This window comes from Danio rerio, chromosome 23 (genome assembly GCF_052040795.2).
Source record: "Danio rerio strain M-AB ecotype USA chromosome 23, GRCz13ab, whole genome shotgun sequence".
Classification (NCBI taxonomy): domain Eukaryota; kingdom Metazoa; phylum Chordata; class Actinopteri; order Cypriniformes; family Danionidae; genus Danio; species Danio rerio.
In genome coordinates, this window is record NC_141043.1 from 28744534 (window position 1) to 28763599 (window position 19066).

Here is a 19066-nt window from a genome sequence, read left to right on the forward strand (position 1 = left end):
AATTCAGGCCTCGAGCCTCAGGATGGTCGAGCCATTTTGAGGTAAGATAGTCAAGTTCGTTATAACATTACCATTATGGTGAACTCGTGAACAGAAGAAAGGAGGCCTCAAACCAGAAATATCTGATCATGGTCCATAGAGCTGGTTACAGTACACTTTTGTTGACAAAGTAATGGTCATGGTCAAGCAATGAGAACTGTTTAGGCCAATAAAGTGTAAAAGCGGCTAAAGGTTTCTATTTAAGACATTCTTCTTTATTTTTTCATTGAATTTACGCTTTTGGCAGACACTTTTATTCAAAGCTAATTACATTGGATTGAAGGTACAGATTTGATTAGTTCATGTTTTCCCGGAAAATCAAACCAACAACCTTGGCGTTGCTAGTGATGTACTGCTATTTTGGAAGCGTAGCACTGTAGCCAATCACAAACAAGTCATGACCAATCAGAAGCAATTAAATAAGTCAATGAGACAAAATAAACCAGCATAGTAACACTCAAAACATTCAAACAACTCAATGAGTTCTGCACTCTTACAAACAGTTATTGTAATAAGATACTTATTTTTAGTAAGATACATATATGATGTACACTACTAACTACGTATCTGCGTTCTGAATGATTTTGAGAAATTGAGCTTTAAAGTTTTTGCATTCCATATAGCAAATAGTATGTGTGTAACATTTGTTTTTTTAAATGAAAAGTCTTAAAATGTAAACAACTTATAAAAAAAATAGGCCATATTGTAAATAAGTTGTCATTTAATAAGAATATCTCAATAACTCAATTTTGACAAAAATGTCAGATAGAACCTAATAAATCTAAGGTGACGATTTGTCAAAAAAAGTGTGGTTGGTACAATTTTTATGCTTTTTTATAAGAAGTGCTCACTAAGGCTTCATTTATTTGACCATAAAGGATAAACAATAATATTGTAAAAAAAAATTTAAGTAACTGTAATATATGTTATAATTTTAATTATTCCTGTAGCATCAGTCTTCAGTGACGCATAGTTGTTCATAAATCATTTCAATATGCAGATTTTCTGTATCTAGTGTAACTACTGTGTTGTATTTTCAAGGAAACATTTATTTATTCCTTTAAAAAAAGATCTTGAATTTTTGGAAAAAACTGTTTTATTGGTTGTAGTCTATTTTTAATTATAGTGTACAGATATGCACTCGTATTTGTGTAACTTTTTTCCGTTTTGTTATTCTCACCAATAACACAATATTATCTGATTTAAGAGGGCGCTAATCAACGTTGAAAGTAAATATCGGCACTTACTTTAGCGTAGGCCGGCATGATTATTTCAGCACACTTGACCTGTCTGTGGGTGTTGAGCCATGAAAATGGAGCTGGTGTCCCCATTAGGCTCACGCAGATCTGCCATTGAGAGCAGTTCAAAGCAAGTGCCTGAGGAGTGTTTGTCCCGTTTCTACTCCTGCGTGGAGCTCCGGCTCTACAAAGAGGTTGTGTGTTCTGTCTTTCACCCATGGCTGAGTCACTGTCTGAGCAGCTTGGCTGGTAGAGCTGCACTCCCTCCATAGAGGACTGGGCCCTGCAGGCCAGCACTGCTCCTGTCCCAGGCAAACACTCACACTCAGACCCTCTCATTATTTCACCTACTTTTTATGGGCCTATTGAAGCTTATGTAGACCCGCTGGGGGAATCACACAAAAAACGTGTCCAGATCATACACTCTTAAAAATAAAGGGTTTTTCATAGCTATGCAATAGAGGAACTATTTATGGTTCCCTAAAGAACCATTTAGCACACATTTCTTGAAATAATCCTTTTCTTAGTTTAACATGTAAAATGTCTAAGATGTAAAGAACCATTAGAGGAACTGAAAGGTTTCATGGATGCACAAGGTTCTTTGTGAAACCATTAATGTCAATAAAGAAACATTTTTTAAATGTATTTCACGGCAAAATTAAAAGAAAATGACCAACATTTTTATTTAAATAATATAAATATTATATTACTTATATTATTATTTATAATTGTAATAATATTTTAATGATCATTACTTTTTTATTAACCAACCAGGGTTTCTGCAGGTTTCAAAAGTCAAATTTTAAGACCTTTTCAAAACCACAAAGAATAAAATTTCTGACTTATTTAGGAGTAAATGCTAAGGATTTGTTTATGGCCCAGCAAGAAAAAACGTGCTTGCCCCATCACAAAAAACTAATTCTAATTAGCTATTTGTTAGCCACACATTTTAAATAGTGTAGAAACAAGCAGTTTTATACAGACTTAACTTTAAAAAACTCTTTAAAAACAAAATGTATGGACAACAGACTGTTATAATATTAGTTATAACTATAGTTTTGCTCAAAGTTTTATTGAGATGTATTGTTGGTGATTGGATGTGTGTTGTATTGATTGGGTAGCTTTACATAAACAAGGAAAAGACCTGTTTAAAATGAATTAAGACTTACAAGACAACATTTCAATGAATTTAACATTTTTTAAGACCCTGCAGACACCCTGCCAACTGTTGACTTTTTAATTAAAGTCTTATCCTCTTCCCAAGTTTGAAATATATATATTTTTATCTTCACTTTTTTTTTGTTTAATATTATTTTAATTGTGTTTATTGGAAAACATGACAAAATTGTAATAATTGCAATAATGTTTAAATAATGTAATAATACTAAAAACAGTGAGCACATTTACAAGAACACCAATAATCTGATTTTAATACGATTAAGACAGTGGTAGGAAACCTATGGCTCTCGAGCCACATGTGGCTCTGACCAAAAATACGTGGCTCTCCAGCTGTCTTCCTTCAATAATATTTTACCGCTTAAAAATTACAACCATCACTAGAAATCAGTTTCCTATCGAAAATACAATTACAATTCCCTCTTTATTGTAGTTTTTTTTTTTTTTTACAGAAAAACGAATAAGAACTGTTAACAATAAAAGGATGTTCTTTCATTCATGCACTTGCTCAACATGTAATGCTTCATATTTGTTTATTTTTAAGTTGTGCATGGATATAAGTTAAGGTTTTGTTTAAACCTGTATTATTTATAGTAGTAATACAGTAGCAAATGCATGTTTAAAAGAGGCATTTTGAGATAAATATACATCCAAATGGCTCTTTAAAAAAAGATATTTGCTAAAAAAAAAATCAGAAATGGCTCTTTGTTGAAAAAATGGTTCTGACCCCTGGATTAAGACAATACTCTTATTAAGAGGTTACGATGTAAACAGCGATTCTCTGCACCTACCGAATCAGTGAAGGACCACAGACACCTGCATTGCGAAATGCAGTTTTTTTTCCCTATTTGGCGTGTGAAATATATTTTGGCTCTTCCAGAAGTTCATTCTTTCATCCAATATCTCATTTGTCAAAGGGGGCAAGCATGAATAATTCCTAAATGAAAGTGAAAGTGCCAAACTGCAGGTAAAGTCAACAAATTAAAAATGAAACACTTAAAAATTACAAGATACTCTGGAGGAAATGTGGATAGCATGGTGACACAATGACGTTAATCGAATTATGTGATATAACATGTAAAATGGGATTATGAAAGGAACATTTAAAAAGCAACTTATGTAAACACCTTAATCATATTATTGTCTTATTCAGATTAGGGCAAATAATTTGAATACTGATGTCCAAGTAAACGTAGTCTATGTAATACATACAAAAAAATCTAATCAAATTAAGAAGAGTACCACAAATATACGCATAATTTAAACATTAAAATCTTTTCTTTACAATATAATTACTGCAATTATGAGAAACGTAAACAGTTGATTGTGCTAAAAAATTATTTTGCAATACAAGAATTTTTACAATACAATACAGAATTTCAATTCTGAGAGAAAGATTTTGTGAGATTTCCCCATTTAATCTGTAGATCAGCGTTAAAAGGGCAACCTCTTTACACAAGAGCATCACCGAGCACCCGTCTTAATTACAGCCATTTTCCAGTCTTTTAGTGACCTGACCTATTTAAGAGTCTGTTGAGGCAATTGCTGTGGGTTTTCCTCCTCCTATTCACTCTGTGGAAGAAGGCACCGTCTCGCGGCACGATTAGATCAGTGCAAAAATCACCTTCATCGCAGGTCACTGCAATTAGACATTCATTATTCATGGTGGCGAGATGAACTGCTAATGCATTTACAGCTCACATTTTAATCTCATCTGCACACCAAAGCAATGAATATGCAAATCAGCAGCGGGGTGAGCTGGAGGTTTGCTGTCTTGCAGGTATCTTTACTGTCTTAGTGACTTGTTTAGACAAGAAACTCACAGCTCGGGCTTCAATGATAATAAGCTAAATTAATTTGAGCTGCATAATATGATTAAGGGGGTTCCTAAAGAAAAAAAAAACTCATGCAGGAACTGGGTAATCTGCAGTAGACAAGCAAGCACAAGTTTTTTTGCATCTGTTAATTTGAGGTTGGAAAGGTGTGATTTTTACTGTATGCATATTTGCTGTCATGCCTGCAGCTTCAAATGAAGCTAATTGGGTGTTTATATGATAATGAGTTGACTCTGTGCTGGCCTTGAAAACAGTTGGTTTTGACGCCTTTTCTTAAAAAACAATTCAATGTCTAAAATGCCTGAGTAATTATGCAAAACGAAGAGAAAATAAAGAAATTCTGTCTTTTTTCTGTTCTTTAAATATTTTCTATGAATGTATTTTCGGAGAGAAAAATACAAAGCTAATATTGGAATGTCTTGTTTGCACAAATTAATCAGAAAAGGTTAATTGTTATTTATTTTACAAGTAGTAAATTAATACTTTTGCATTTTTCTTGTATTTAAATTAAATCGATTCAGACTTTATCCCACAGAGTTTATGTTTCTCCAACGCAATCTCATGGCAATTCATAACTTTTGGATTTAGTTCACATTGAATTATGAATATGATTCATATGAATTTGTACAATCTAATTCCTACAATTTAGTACAGTTTGCTCATTACCCAATCAATTGTGTTTAGGGGCGGGGTTGGGTGCCACGCCTCCTTTTTAAAATCATACATTTTTGTACGAACTCGAATGAATTCGTACAAATTAGCCACTAAACTGACAAAACGCAAAATACTTACGTTTTCTCGTAAGATCAGGCTGGTATTTTACAGTCCTGTCTCTTTAGATTTCTGAGTTTATGTGTCAAAGTTCTGACTCTTTTTAAAAAATATATAATTCAGGGTTGAAATCTTGCTCTTATGACTATATTGGAATTTTGAGCCTATTTCTAGTACACTGTTAAGAAAGTCTGTAAATTAACAGTTATTCTGTGATTTAAATTGCTTCATGGGATGTTGATTGCTTCTTTGTGGACTGGACTGAAATAATATGCACATAAGAAATAATATGGAGAGAAAAAAGTCTGTAAAATAAAAGAAACTTGTTATTTTTGTAAGTACTTTTGTACATTACAAAAATATAAAACACCAACGCAGACAATATATCACTTTAAACTAGTAAACATGTTAATAAAAGTAAACTTTTCAAGGTTAACAGTTGTTTTTAAATAAAACTAAAAACATAAAAATCACAAAATATGAAGAACTGCTAATTTACAGACATTTTTACAGTTGTTTCCTTTTTTTTTTTTTTTTAAGAATTTGAGCTTCAATTTTTGAAAATCTGGGTTTAACTTTCACAATTTAGCATTTTCTTTATGGAACTGTGTTTAAACGTTGTGGTTCTGACCACAATTTAGATTTATTTGAAATTCTTAGTTTACATCCGTTACTCAGTTTACATTTAAATCTTGCCATTTTGACTATAAGCATATCTTACAATTTTGAGTTTTCTTTGTTTAACAGAATCTAACGTTATCTTTAAAAAATTAAACATGTTTCCCAGAGAGAAACCTTAGAGAACCTCAACTGCAAGAAATTATTTGGTGGCAGAAATAAGCCTCTATACTAAATGACATGTTCAGTTGACCTTCCACAAAATAAGCTCCATATTTCACAGTTGAATTCATGAGCAGGAGTCGGCAGGAGCCGAACAAGTCTTATCTTTCCGATCTCACACACAAACGTACCACATCAGTGCACACGCCTGCTGGATCAGCAGTTTGTCCTACCTGTAAACATGAACTCACTCACAGTCTTCCTTTTGACTGTCAGTATATTTTAAATATGCAATTTTTGGAATATTAAGGCCCAATGATTAATATTCATGTATAAGGTATTTTTGGTTTGTGGTGTACTGTTGATTACCACACACACACACACACACACACACACACACACACACACACACACACACACACACACACACACACACACACACACAGAGACACACACACACACACAATAGTAATTATTCAGACTCTACAAAAGTAAAGCTGGTTAATTGTATCCTGGTATCTGTATGTGAGCATGCTGGGAAGGTCATGGAAAGGATGTGACATAACTATCTGTAAAGCGGCTGGTCTGCTTTGTGTCTAAAAGGCTGATAAGGCCCTAACCTCACCTTCCTATAATCCTAACCTTACTGAGCCTGTAAGACTGATCAATTCATCAGAAACAAAGCAGGGCACCTACAGGAAGTATGTCACTTACACCTCACCAGAGGTGAATGAGGACTGCCGGCCTTACCCAAAATAACAAAAAAATAATGGCTGTTCACACAAAGTAGGCTTTTGCATCCCAATGCACTTCTTTTACATTGTTTTCTGTGTGAGCTGGACAGAAGTTTAACCATTGTGCTCACTCCCGTCTTTTGATATTGCATCCAACTTGTTTTAATAATGCTCTTCAAGACATGATTTTATTTTATTCCACATGTGAATAACTCCTAAAAGAATCATAATATCAACCCAAATGACTAATACACTATTTTTATCGATACAGTCCTATAGCTTTTAGGAAAAAAACAATTGAAATGTATACGTTTCTGTTCAGGCATTGTTTCTGCATTTGTAATGTCTTTTATGTTACTATTTTTTGTTTTTTATGTTATTGCTTTGTGTTATGATGTTTAAATGTATGTTTATGTTCACTAAAATGACGACAGCATTTCCAATTTTCTATAAACTGATTGAAAATAGACCAGAATATTCTTTGAACCTTATAAAGCCCATCATTTTTGTATTTTATTTAAATACATTTTGAATGAGTTTTTTGTTGTTGTTGTTGTTCTAGAAATTTTGTAATGTGCTTTGAATATTTTTCAGGTTGCATTTTTATGAATTACTTTTTTAATTCAATTAGCCTAGCCCATTTTATTATATTATTATTAAACTTGTATGTATATAACAATATCATTTACACTACTGGTCAAAAGTTTGGGGTCAGTTTATTTATTTATTTTTTAAAACAATTATTCTATTCATCAAGTCGGCATTTATTAAGTGTAAAAAGAAATTATTTATAAAATATTTCAATAACTGCTTTCTTTTTGTATGTTGTTTCAAATGAAATGATTACTCCAGTCATTATTGCTTTTATTACTTTATTACCATTTATAATAATAACATTAATAATTAATATTAGAGTGGCGACACGGTGGCACAGCCAGTGAGTAGCACGATCGCCTCACAGCAAGGTTGCAGGATCGAGCCTCGGATGGGTCCCTTTACATTTCTGTGTGGGTTTCCTCCAGGTGCTCCGATTTCCCCAAGTCTAAAGACATGGGCTATAGGTGAATTGAATAAGCTAAATTGGCCGTAGTGTACAGCATGTATGTGAATGGGAGTGTATGGGTGTTTCCAAGTGATGGGTCGCAGCTGGAAGGGCATCTGCTGCTTAAAACATATGCTGAATAAGTTGGCAGTTCATTCCACTGTGGCAACCCCAGATTAATAAAGGGACTAAGCCGAAAAAGAAAATGAATGAATAAATAAATGAACAGAGTGATTTCTGAAGGATCATGCGACTGAAGACTGGAGTAATGATGCTGAAAATTCATCCTAAAAATCACTGGAATAAATGATTAAATTAAATGATAAACTACTTTTAAACAGTTATTTTATAATGCAATAACATTTCACAATTTTAAAATTTGTATTTTATTTTTGCTGAATTAAATGCAGCCTTGGTGAGCAGGAAAAGCTTATTTTAAAACATTTAAAAATCCTACTGACCCAAAAACTTTTTACTGGTAGTGTCTGTACTAATTTTATGAGATTTTTTTAGATTTTAAGATTTTAGTTTCTTTCTTAGTTTCTTTTAGAGATTAAAATGAAGGAAAGCATGCAAGTCATTTTGTTGTGTGCTTTAATAGTTTTAGTACTTCAGATATAGAAAATAACCCAGAATAGTTATAATCCAGACTCAGCATCGGTATTGCAATAATCACACCGAAAGACACACAATGCTGAGTCTGGATTATAACTGATCATTTTGCTTGTCTTTTTTGAGGCCTGTGACTGTGTGATGGTTTAAAAAGCATTCAGGCCTATGAAATTGTACCATTTGTAACTTTGAAAAATTACTAACAATACATTTTATTGAACTGCTTCAGTATTATTTTACATTTGGTTTTTAAATTACTGTATACCTGAACAGTTTGACTCCTTGGAAAACAATAAAATTAACTTTTACTTTATTGAACTTATCAAAATTATAGATTCATTCATTCATTGTCTTTTCAGCTTAGTCCCTTTATTAACCTGGGGTTGCCACAGTGGAATGAACCACCAACTTATCCAGCATGTTTTTACACAGCGGATACCTTTCCAGCTGCAACCCATCACATGGAAACATCCATTCACACACATACACTATGGACAATTCAGCTTACCCAATTCACGCTTATAGATTGTTTATTATATTTTATGTTCTCCTATACAGAATCATCTCAATCAATTTAAAATGAGAAATTCTTTCCAAATGGTTCAATTCATTTAGTAAAATTGTGTTCATATTGTAGTGGCAGAATAAAAAATATACTGAAATGTTAGATATTTTCAATATTATGCAGACCTACTATACTTTTTGTTCTTTGCAGCAACAGGAACAGGACCCCACCAATCTGTACATCTCCAATCTGCCTCTGTCTATGGACGAACAGGAGTTAGAGAGCATGCTCAAGCCCTTCAGCCAGGTCATCTCCACACGTATCTTACGGGACGCAAACGGCACCAGCCGCGGAGTGGGTTTCGCCAGGTATCCGCCTGACTCTCACACTAATAACCTGACATTTTCATCATTAATATGCCATCAATAATGCATTTGCAATTACTCTCCGTTAGGATGGAATCGACTGAAAAATGTGAAGCCATCATTCAACATTTTAATGGCAAATACATCAAGACTCCTCCTGGAGTAGCAGGTACTGTATATGGGTAAAGAAGACTGTGTAATTAATTATCATTATAACAGATAAATAATGACGACTGACATGTTTGTCAAGTGCCTACAGAACCATTGTTGTGTAAGTTTGCCGACGGAGGACAGAAGAAACGTCAGAATCAGGGGAAATATCACCAGAACGGACGGCAGTGGTCGAGAGAGGGTGAAACTGTAAGAGTTTCTCTGTGTTTTTTCAGTTATTTTCTAGTCTCCAAGTGTTAACTCAGCTTGTCTTATGTTTGCACGCACACAGGGCGGGATGACGTTAACATATGACCCTACTCCTGCTTTACAGAATGGGTGGGTTCACAAATGATTTCTAAAAAATTGTTGCACTTTCGTTTTGACAGCATGGTTAAATCTGATTTTTTTATGAAATAAAATAGTGTGTGTGTGTGTGTGTGTTTGTCGCCCCCTGCAGGTTTTACTCTCCTTCCTACAGCATCGCTCCGAACAGAATTATTGCTCAGACTTCTATTTCTCCCTACATGCACTCGCCTGTATCCACATACCAGGTACACTTTCTTTATGTATGTTTCTTTACTAAACGTGTATATTTGAACAGTTCGGGCAAAATTGAAACTCATTTATTTATTATTTCTTTACCTTGTGTAATCACAGACAGAACAACAGTTACAAAATAAAGCTTTAATTTAAAAAAATTAAATAAAAAATCTAACTACCAGAAATTTAGTCAATATAACTCAGCTCATGTTTGATGTTTCACACTTTGATTATATAACATAACTCTTTGATATTTAAGTTATTTATTAAAATATTGATACCCACCCTTCTTCTTAAAGCGAAAGTCCATTAAAATTCTGCAATCTTTTACTTCTAAACTGGAGTTTGTTGTTGTTGTTGTTGTTTTTAACACAAAAAAAGGTTTTGAAGAAGGTTGGAAACCTATAACCACTGACATTGGTACACTATAAAAAAAATCTTGCTGCCTAAAATTTTCTAGTTTAATCAAACAAACTTTGCTAGTCATCTTAACTCACATCAGTCAAACTGACTACAAATATTAAGTTGAAACCTGATTAGATTAAAATTAGGGCTGGCAATTCATCGAAAAGTAATTAAAAGACATTCAGAACCTAAAGTTTATCTAATTTAGATAAATTACTTACCGTACTGCTTGTGAAGTCACATGACCCCGCTCTGTTGAGGCTGATTTATACTTCTGCGTCAAATGCACAGGTATGGTCTGGTGCAGCCTTCACATGGTTGCATACCAGCACACATCTCAAAAAATGTAGCTACATGTCGCACGTCTGCACCACTATACATTGACGTTGACTGGATGCTGCGCCAGAGATGCCTTAAGATGGCATGTTTTCCATTACAATTAAATTATTATTTACATTAAAATCTTTGTTTACAGAATATGCAATAAATGCAGTTTAAAAAATATTTACTGGATATACAGGAGTTATTTTATTTTGAAGAGACATTGCTTATTTGAATGTAAAAAATTTGAAAACAATTTATTTATTTGTTTCCAAAAAGTGCAAGCTATTTATTTAAATTCTTTATAAGAACAGAGTGACTTTTGGTTTTAGACAAAGTGTTTCGATTGTTCAACATTGATGTTCAATAAATAATCATAAATAGTAGACAGTGTGTGTTTCCTTCAATTATTTTAAAATCAATAACGCACCCTTCATTCAAAAAATTCTCACTTGTAATATGAACTTGATACTAAAACTTGTCATTGAACTATGAGGGTAAGAAAATGTAATAAATACATAATAAATTTGTTCATTAATTGTAATCTAGTTAAAACGTTCAATTAATCGTGATTTTGATTTTAGGCCAAATCATCCAGCCCTAATTAAAATATCATAAAGTAACATAAAAACATTTATTGTTATGACTTTTTGTCATATTCTTTTACAATGTAGTAGCAAAAAAAAATACTATGGATGTCAATGGTTATAGGTTTTCACCACTGTTCAAAATAGCTTCAATCATGTTTTCATGACAGTTTAACTGTCACTTTAAGACTAAATATATTTATCTAAATGGTATATAATACAGCTTAAAGTGTTTGGTTTTTTATGCATATACAAAGTTATGCAAAACAAATATGCAAAGACAATTATAACACACACAAGTTTTGGAGTGAAATGTGCAGAAACCTGATTAGAATTAATCTTTCTATTTTTTTGTTTTTGCACATAAAAATGAAGTATTCTCTGGTCTTAATCAAGTGTCTCCTCTGGATTTTAGGTACACAATCCCTCCTGGATACATCACCAGTCTTACCTCATGCAGCCTACAGTAAGTTGGAGTTTAACTGTTGCTCCATTTCTTAAAGTGCCTGAGTAATTCTTTTAATATTGTCATTTATTTTTGCAGGGTACCGTCCTCACACCCTCGGTCGACCACACCATGACCATCCAGCCCACTGCCATAATAGGGCCTCTCACACAGCAGCTCAGCCATCTGACCCTGGGCACCACAGGCACGGTACGTCTAACACACATTTCATTCCAAATGCCAACAAGTGGAAAATATTTTAGACTATTTCAATATGTCTGGCAGAAAAGTACTGGACTGATCATTTTTCATAAATGTTTTTTATTAAGTTTTTATGTTGGTTTTTAAGTTTGACTTTGTTTTTTTGATTTACTTTTTTTCATTGTCAATTTTAGTTTTTAAGAGTTTTCTAGTATCAGATAAGATTTACTTTAAAGATGCCAAAACTAGGGCCCACGGGCCAAAGTTGGCTCTTAGTAACCTTTAATTTGCCCCACCATCCAATCTAAAAAGAGCTATTGTTGAGCTACAAAAAAGCAAACTGTAAATGTTTCAATTTAATGTTGTAAATGATTAGATTAAAAAAAAATACACTGTCACTGATGGACAGAAGACAACGCAGAAGACATCGGCAGAGTCAGGTGAAGCTTTACTAGTGTATTCAGCATTGATCTCCCTTGTGTTAAAAAAGGAATTGTGTTTTTATTGTAATAAGTTCAATAAAAAATCTATTGCATTATTTCATATGATTAAATTTATTTATTAATAATATAGAATTTTTTTTTTTTGCTGCTTGTTCAACCTACCCATGTAAAATGAGCTCATACAATACAATTCTTGAGATCTTTTTGGGACAACCTAATTGTTTTATGTTTAATCTACATAAATCTGTTAACTTAATCGATTTGTGTTGGGACAACCTGAATTGTATAAAACCCTACATTTTTTACAGTGCAGTTTGGTATATTTACCTTCCACCCACAGCCCTCAATCAAGTTAAAAGTTTTTAAGAAAAAGTTTTGGCACCCCTTGTTTAGTTATTTGCTCTAGTATTTATATTTTATTTTAGTTTTAACGTATATATCTAACAAAGTTTCTAAGGAAATGTATCAGCAAAAACTCACTGTTGTCATTTGTTCTTCATTTCAATTTTTAGGTCAAGAAGATATATTTAATATATCTAGTTAATCAAAGATTATTACAAATATCATTTAAATTCCAAATTACATTTGTTTTTTTAGAAATCTGCTAAAATAAGTACCCAGTTACATATTTGAAAATGTAGAAATTTACTTTTAAAATTATTATTATTTCATAATGTTTTTTTATATTAAAGACTATTTTTTTATTTTACTGTGCAATAGTAATATGCAGTATACTTGTTTTTTAATATTCATAGTCTACTATGTCCTATGGTCATATTAAATATTTCAAAAACAGTGGAAATGTGTCCTATGACAATTATTTTTAATAAGAGACTGTTAATTTTGTAGCTTGATTTGGGTATTGTGAAGAATTATTTTTCAAGTCTAATCCAAAATTTTACATCCCTAGGAAAAGATTTACACGTCATCCAGGCAAAACATAATTTTTCATAATCAATAAAAAGCATGTAAATGCAAACATATTGTTGGAAAATCATCCCAAATCAATCCAGAAAAGCTTTTAAGAAAATTATATATTATATTATATATTTAACTTTTTATTCTTTTTAAAGAATGTTTTAAAGGTATACATTTCAATCAAGTCCATTCATGACAAAGTCTAGTAATCAAGTAAAGCCTGAAATTACAGAATCTCAGAAATTATGCATAACCATATGAGCAAGAAGTTCATCTGCCAAATGAAATATTCCTCTAATGTGTACAGTCTGTTTATCACCCATTTGTCAACATGTGTCCATCTGTCCTCAGTATATGCCTGCAAACACAGCTATGCAAGGGACCTACATACCACAATATGCCCAAGTGCCTCCTTCAAGCGTTACAGCCGAGGTAGGAAACGCTTACGTGCTAAATTATGTTTTCAAGCCTGAATCCCTGCAATGCATTATCGGTAATGTAACCTGATGCCACTGCAGGAAAACAGCGTGCAGCAGCAGCAGGTTGGCATAGAGACGCCCACAGACCACACAACATACTCCTACCAGCATGGCAAATGAAGAGGAGGTGAGCTGCTGCACTTCCTGTGGCTTTCGAAATGGTGTGATCTGTAGTGGAATGAGAGAGTGAAAACAATGTTTATCCATTAAAACATTAATAAAAATAATTAATTAAAGCAATGCACTTACATACAGAGTAGTACATGGTCCAAAATATCATTTTTCAACATCTATTTCTCTTTCAGCTTCATTAATCATGGTTGCCAGCTTAGCGACTTTGTCACTATATTTAACGACAAATTTTCAAAAAAGTGTCTAGCAACAAATCTAGCTACTTTTTTTGGGTGTTACTGGAGATTTCTGTAACTCTTGTGTGTCCATACTTTACCGTTTCTACTCTTCTTCATGAGCTGCGGGTAATGGCGTTGGCCCCTCCCCCACCTCAGAGCACTGACAGGTGGTCCTGTCCTCGTACAGCAGTCTCTCCCACCAACAGACTGATTTCACGCGGCCGCCATTTTATAGAGCGAAATCGAGGCTGCGGTGGGAAGAAACCCGGAATTATTGCCTGAGTCACACAGTAATGTTGTGTACCTGGCTGTTTATCTTATTAGAGAAGAGAAAGTGACACAAATTTATACCTTTACTGCCTTCCGAGTAAGCCGAAGGTCTGTTCTGAGTTGAGGGAAATGGCTCTAGCTAGCAAATATTTTCTTTTACCAGACACACGTTTTAGATGCCATTTATCAAACTCAAGTTAATGAACCGATTCTTTCACTATATTAGACTTGTCACAATACAAAATTTCGGTACTGAAATGTAAAAAAAAACGTCCATTTACCGTTAACATTTAAGCACTGTTAATGGCGTTCTTAAACACTGCTGATTTGCAATTGTGTTCACATGCTCAACATAAATGATTGTGATTGGTCGTGTAGGTCATCAGTTCACCGCACTTCACCGATGTTTAACATTACCGAGCGCAACCACAGACGAGCGATCTGCTGAGGATTCGACTGATCTTCACGGCTTTAAAGTGCTCCATTGTCTGTCTATCTGTGTTTGCAATCTGTAAAGAACGCGCTCAGCGGATATTAAATGTTAGCAGGAAATGGGCATTTTTAAAACTTCAGTACTGGGACAACACTATTACAGACAACAGGAAGATGTGCTACAGAGGACTGCAGTGTTATATCACTCACCGGGTTACATTGGCTGAAGCAGGGAAGCGACTCCACTGTGTTTACTTAGTGCCATGAACTGAAGCCTTAAGCATATTACTCTTAAAGAGACTGTGATGTTGTTTGATGCCTTGATGCTTTTAATTGTTTAAATTGAACTGAATGATATTACAGTGATGTTTACACCATTTCTGCATTTTGAAATAGCAACAGCAGCTGGAGGTTTGTAGTGCACAGCATGTTGTTGCAATAATCACAGTGCGGATCCTACACTTCAGTTTCTTCCCACCACAGCCTCGCTTTCGTGTTTTAAAATGGTGGCCGCATGAAATAAACGTATTGAGAGCAGATCACTCCTCTGCATACCGACCTCAAATGATTTAGTACCGCAAGTGTGAGGTATTTCCCTTGTACAGTTAAACTGATCTGTTTTTCCTCTGTTTTATATTGAACAGTTTAACTTGACCGTTTATTCTTTTCTTGTTCACAATGAAGTATATTTTACAGACAGTTTCGGAACCCGAGAGATTACTGCAAATTCACTACACATCTATACTAATATACTGTATTCAAACAGCTATAAATTTAGTTAAGTTGACATGCAAACATAAAGCGTAGTGCAAATATAAATACCCCTTTTATAACCATAGGCTGTTAAACATTCAGAAACCGTTGGACATGATGATATCAGCAATATGCAAATTGATGTATGACGTAATCTAGCTTTACTTTACTTAAATGTAAAGAAACTTTGTGAGATAGTAACGAACTTAATTTCACAAGTTTTCATGAAATTTTGCCAAAGAAACCATATTATGAATCAAATATTGGTAATATTTGATCTATTCAGGGTTTTAATAAATGTCAATAAAACCATTGTTTTTCATTCTGCTATAAGGGCATCTGACTAGGGCTGCACAATATCATTTCAGCATTGATATAGCAATATGCACATCCACAAGACACATCGCAAGATATGCAATGTAGAGACTAAATTAATTTGTTGGTCAATAGTTGACTAGGAGCTACAGTTTATATATGTATATATAAACAAATTATATATATATATATATATATATATATATATATATATATATATATATATATATATATATATATATATATATATATATATATATATATAAAATTTGTGTATTGTTTCTAGCACAAAAATCAACATTTCAAAGTGAAAACAAGATTATTTTACTAACCCCATTGGCAGATAATTTAGCTTGCTTTGAGGAAAAACTCTTAATTATGACTTATTTCTTCTGAAAATGAAAACAACAATATTTGAACTTGTTCTAAGAATTTTTTTGATATTTGGAATTTTTTCATTGTGATTATTCAAATTCTGTAGCTGAATAATATTAGACTCATTAAAAAACGTCAAATAGTGCAATTCAATCTATGTTGTGAAACTGTATTCATATCGCAATATTTATTGCAGAAAAATGAAATACTGCAATATCACATTTTTCCAATATCGTGCAGCCCTACTTCTGTATACATGCAGCAAGATCTTTACATAGCCATGTACATTATGATAACTGTTAACAAAAAATATTTCAAAATATGGTTGTGCATTGAGCTTTTTTTTTTTTTCGGATGGTAAAAATGGTTTACATAGATCCTGGATTGTTTAAAAACCGTAACTTCTTTGTGACTAAACAAAGAAAGTCTTTAAGGCATGAGGGTGAGTAAATATTAAGTAAATTATAATCTTGGCATACAGTGCTCAGCATATATATCACAAATCTCTCATTTAAATTATTATTTTCAATAGGATGCTTTACAATTTTTTTATTAGTGGATATACATTCGATTAGTCAGTTCTGAAGCTAAATCTGAACCCAAAACTAACAAAATAACTTACAATGATGGTTCAAAAATTAGTAGCCCAAATTTTTTATGTTTGGGAAAAATGTTAAATAAAATTTTCAAAAATAGAAAAAAAAAATCAAGAGAAACAGAAAATATATACAATTTTGTTGAAATGTTGTAGTTTGTATTTTTTCTTTTGCAATATTTTGCATGAATTTAAATCTATTATCTTTCCATTTCTGAAGATGTACGGTGACTAAAATATTATTTTAATAAATATATCTGTTTAATAAATCTGTTTTGTTTAAATGCACCAATATATATTACCCATATTCACTGAGAAATTTATAAAATATTCATTTTCAAAATGGGGTGTACTCATATATGCTGAGCACTGTATCTACTAAACCTAAACTAAATTACCAGTCATTTTTCCTCTTTACAAAAGCTTCAATTCTGATTGAATGATCTTTCATTTTTCTTATTTTAGTACATTCATAGGAATGATGGAGGACTTGGACAACAACCCGAAATAAAAAGAAACGAACATTGGAAAAGGAACTGAGAAGCACGTCTCTTTCCAATTTGAAGAAAGCAGACTTTTTTTTTTCTTGGAGAAGACCAACCGATAATGAAGCTAAAGCTATTTTAGTGAGCGAAAGACTTGGATGGAGAAAGCTATGACTACAAGGAGGTTCACAAAAAGCAAAGTAAGCTTTTTTAAACACAAAGACTCACATACATGCACACACACACTCCAACACACCTTGAGAAATATTTTTCAGCAACTTTATTTTCTAAAACATTCTGCAAAGCCAGAATGAATCAACTACAATGTTACAGCACCATGTGTCATTTTAATTTGAATTATTGTTTTTTGTAAAATTGTTTCAAGATTTTGTTGACTGCTTTTGAACTGTCTGCTGCAAACGGAGGAATTTTGTACATAAAACTGTTTTTTGCAAAGATCTTGCTGCATTTTTCTTGAATATCAATTTAAGGAAATCCGGATGAACCCGCTTAAACCAGCAGTTAAGTCGTTTTGATAGATCTACAGAAAAATGTACTGTAATGAAGAGTGTTGTAAATGCCCTCATTGTTTCGAGCAAGCTTGTGTCCAGCAAGACGAGACTGAATTCTGAAACCAAGACCTCATATTCCTTCACAACTACAAAAAAATGTCATTTTCTTCCAAAATGCTGCTTTTTCTTGTAAGTTAGGTTATGCTCTGTTTAAATGTTTGAGATTTATTTTTGTATTTGAAGATCATTTTTTAAAAGTAAATTTCAAAGAGAAGCTGTTTGGATGATAAACTTTTTATGGCTTTGTTTTCATGTCAATGGTTCTGTCCTGCTCCTTCATACACATTGGTTGTCTTTTCTGTTATGCACTGTAAGGAGTTATCCACCAATGTTGTAATGTAGGCCTGTAAATGACTTTTTCTTGCCTTGGTGAACTTTAATAGCGAGGAGCGTGTTCTTTGGGCTGTGTCCCCTGGGATATAAAAATGGCAATATAATGAAATCAGAGTTCTTCCCTTATTAGTAGAACACTCCCTCAGTTTGTTTTCTTCTGAATTACAAGATTATGTGACAAGAATAGTGATTGTGTTGTGCGAGAGGAACATATAAATCCAAGATGCTGAAATGTACATTTATATTTGCTGAACATGGTAACAGTTCAGTGATGTATGAAATCAAATGCTGCAAATCCGAATATATTAGGATTAAGACAGGCTTAATTCTCTTATGAATCGAAATTAGCATTAAAATGTAATTAAGTCTTTTGCTTGCAAAACATAATCGATAAAACACCATATACACATTTTAAATATTCACAAATTGAGTTTTCACGACAGCCTGCACAAGTGTCCAAAAGAAGCTAATAAGAGCCAATTTAGCATATTATAGAATTAACGTATCATTTTGAGTAATGTAGGCTACATCTGTGAATTTAGTCAGTACCTGTAGGTTTCAAACAAACCCGACGCACTCATTAGTTTGATCAGGTGTGTCTAATTAGGGTGAAAGCTAAACTATGCAGAGCTGCGGTCTTCTCAGGAAAGACGAGGTAGTTTCAGTAACGTTAACTTAAGCCATCGCTTGATGATAATAACGTTAATACAAATCATATTTTACTCAAGTTTGTAATTTAAAAAAAGAATACGAATCAATAAACTCACCATGTACCTTGACATATTAGCCAGAAATGTCTTTCTAGGTAGTCGTCCACACTGGAGATGAGCAATTTAAAACGTTGTAGTTTAACGTTGCGTCAAGATGACGAAAGAGGCACTGTCACGTAATCCGACGAGTAAACGAATCAAAATTTAGCTCAAACGAACTTAACACATTTCACCTTTATTATTGCAAAATAGTTATAGCTTTACCCCCAAAACTATCATCTAATATA

At 33.1% G+C, this 19066-nt stretch overlaps 2 protein-coding genes and 1 long non-coding RNA gene across 5 annotated transcripts in view; 1 reads left to right on the forward strand and 2 right to left on the reverse strand.

Annotated features, from left to right (window-relative positions):
• The window catches only part of LOC147831308 (uncharacterized), a 57314-nt gene extending 53222 nt beyond the window's left edge, over nucleotides 1–4092 (reverse strand). Inside the window, exons 1-2 of the transcript XR_015523643.1 lie at nucleotides 3972–4092; nucleotides 1287–1579 (exon numbers count right to left, since the gene is read on the reverse strand). The gene's annotated coding sequence lies outside the window, so the exon portion shown is untranslated. The remainder of the gene's footprint in view (nucleotides 1–1286; nucleotides 1580–3971) is intronic.
• Nucleotides 1–18178, forward strand: part of rbms2b (RNA binding motif, single stranded interacting protein 2b) — a 57019-nt gene extending 38841 nt beyond the window's left edge. Inside the window, exons 5-14 of one of the 3 annotated variants that reach the window (XM_087305574.1) lie at nucleotides 8943–9100; nucleotides 9187–9266; nucleotides 9357–9457; nucleotides 9540–9586; nucleotides 9708–9801; nucleotides 11519–11569; nucleotides 11648–11758; nucleotides 13462–13542; nucleotides 13629–13716; nucleotides 17145–18178. In XM_087305574.1, the coding sequence (XP_087161700.1) occupies nucleotides 8943–9100; nucleotides 9187–9266; nucleotides 9357–9457; nucleotides 9540–9586; nucleotides 9708–9801; nucleotides 11519–11569; nucleotides 11648–11758; nucleotides 13462–13542; nucleotides 13629–13709 (804 nt within the window). In that variant the 3' untranslated portion in view covers nucleotides 13710–13716; nucleotides 17145–18178. 3 annotated transcript variants of the gene reach the window in all.
• Nucleotides 13228–18938, reverse strand: LOC147831309 (uncharacterized). Its single transcript, XR_015523655.1, has 3 exons — nucleotides 18837–18938; nucleotides 14038–14187; nucleotides 13228–13757 (listed from the first exon to the last, which is right to left on the reverse strand). It is a non-coding gene; the product is annotated as an uncharacterized LOC147831309 (long non-coding RNA).
• Nucleotides 18939–19066: the final 128 nt, after the last annotated feature.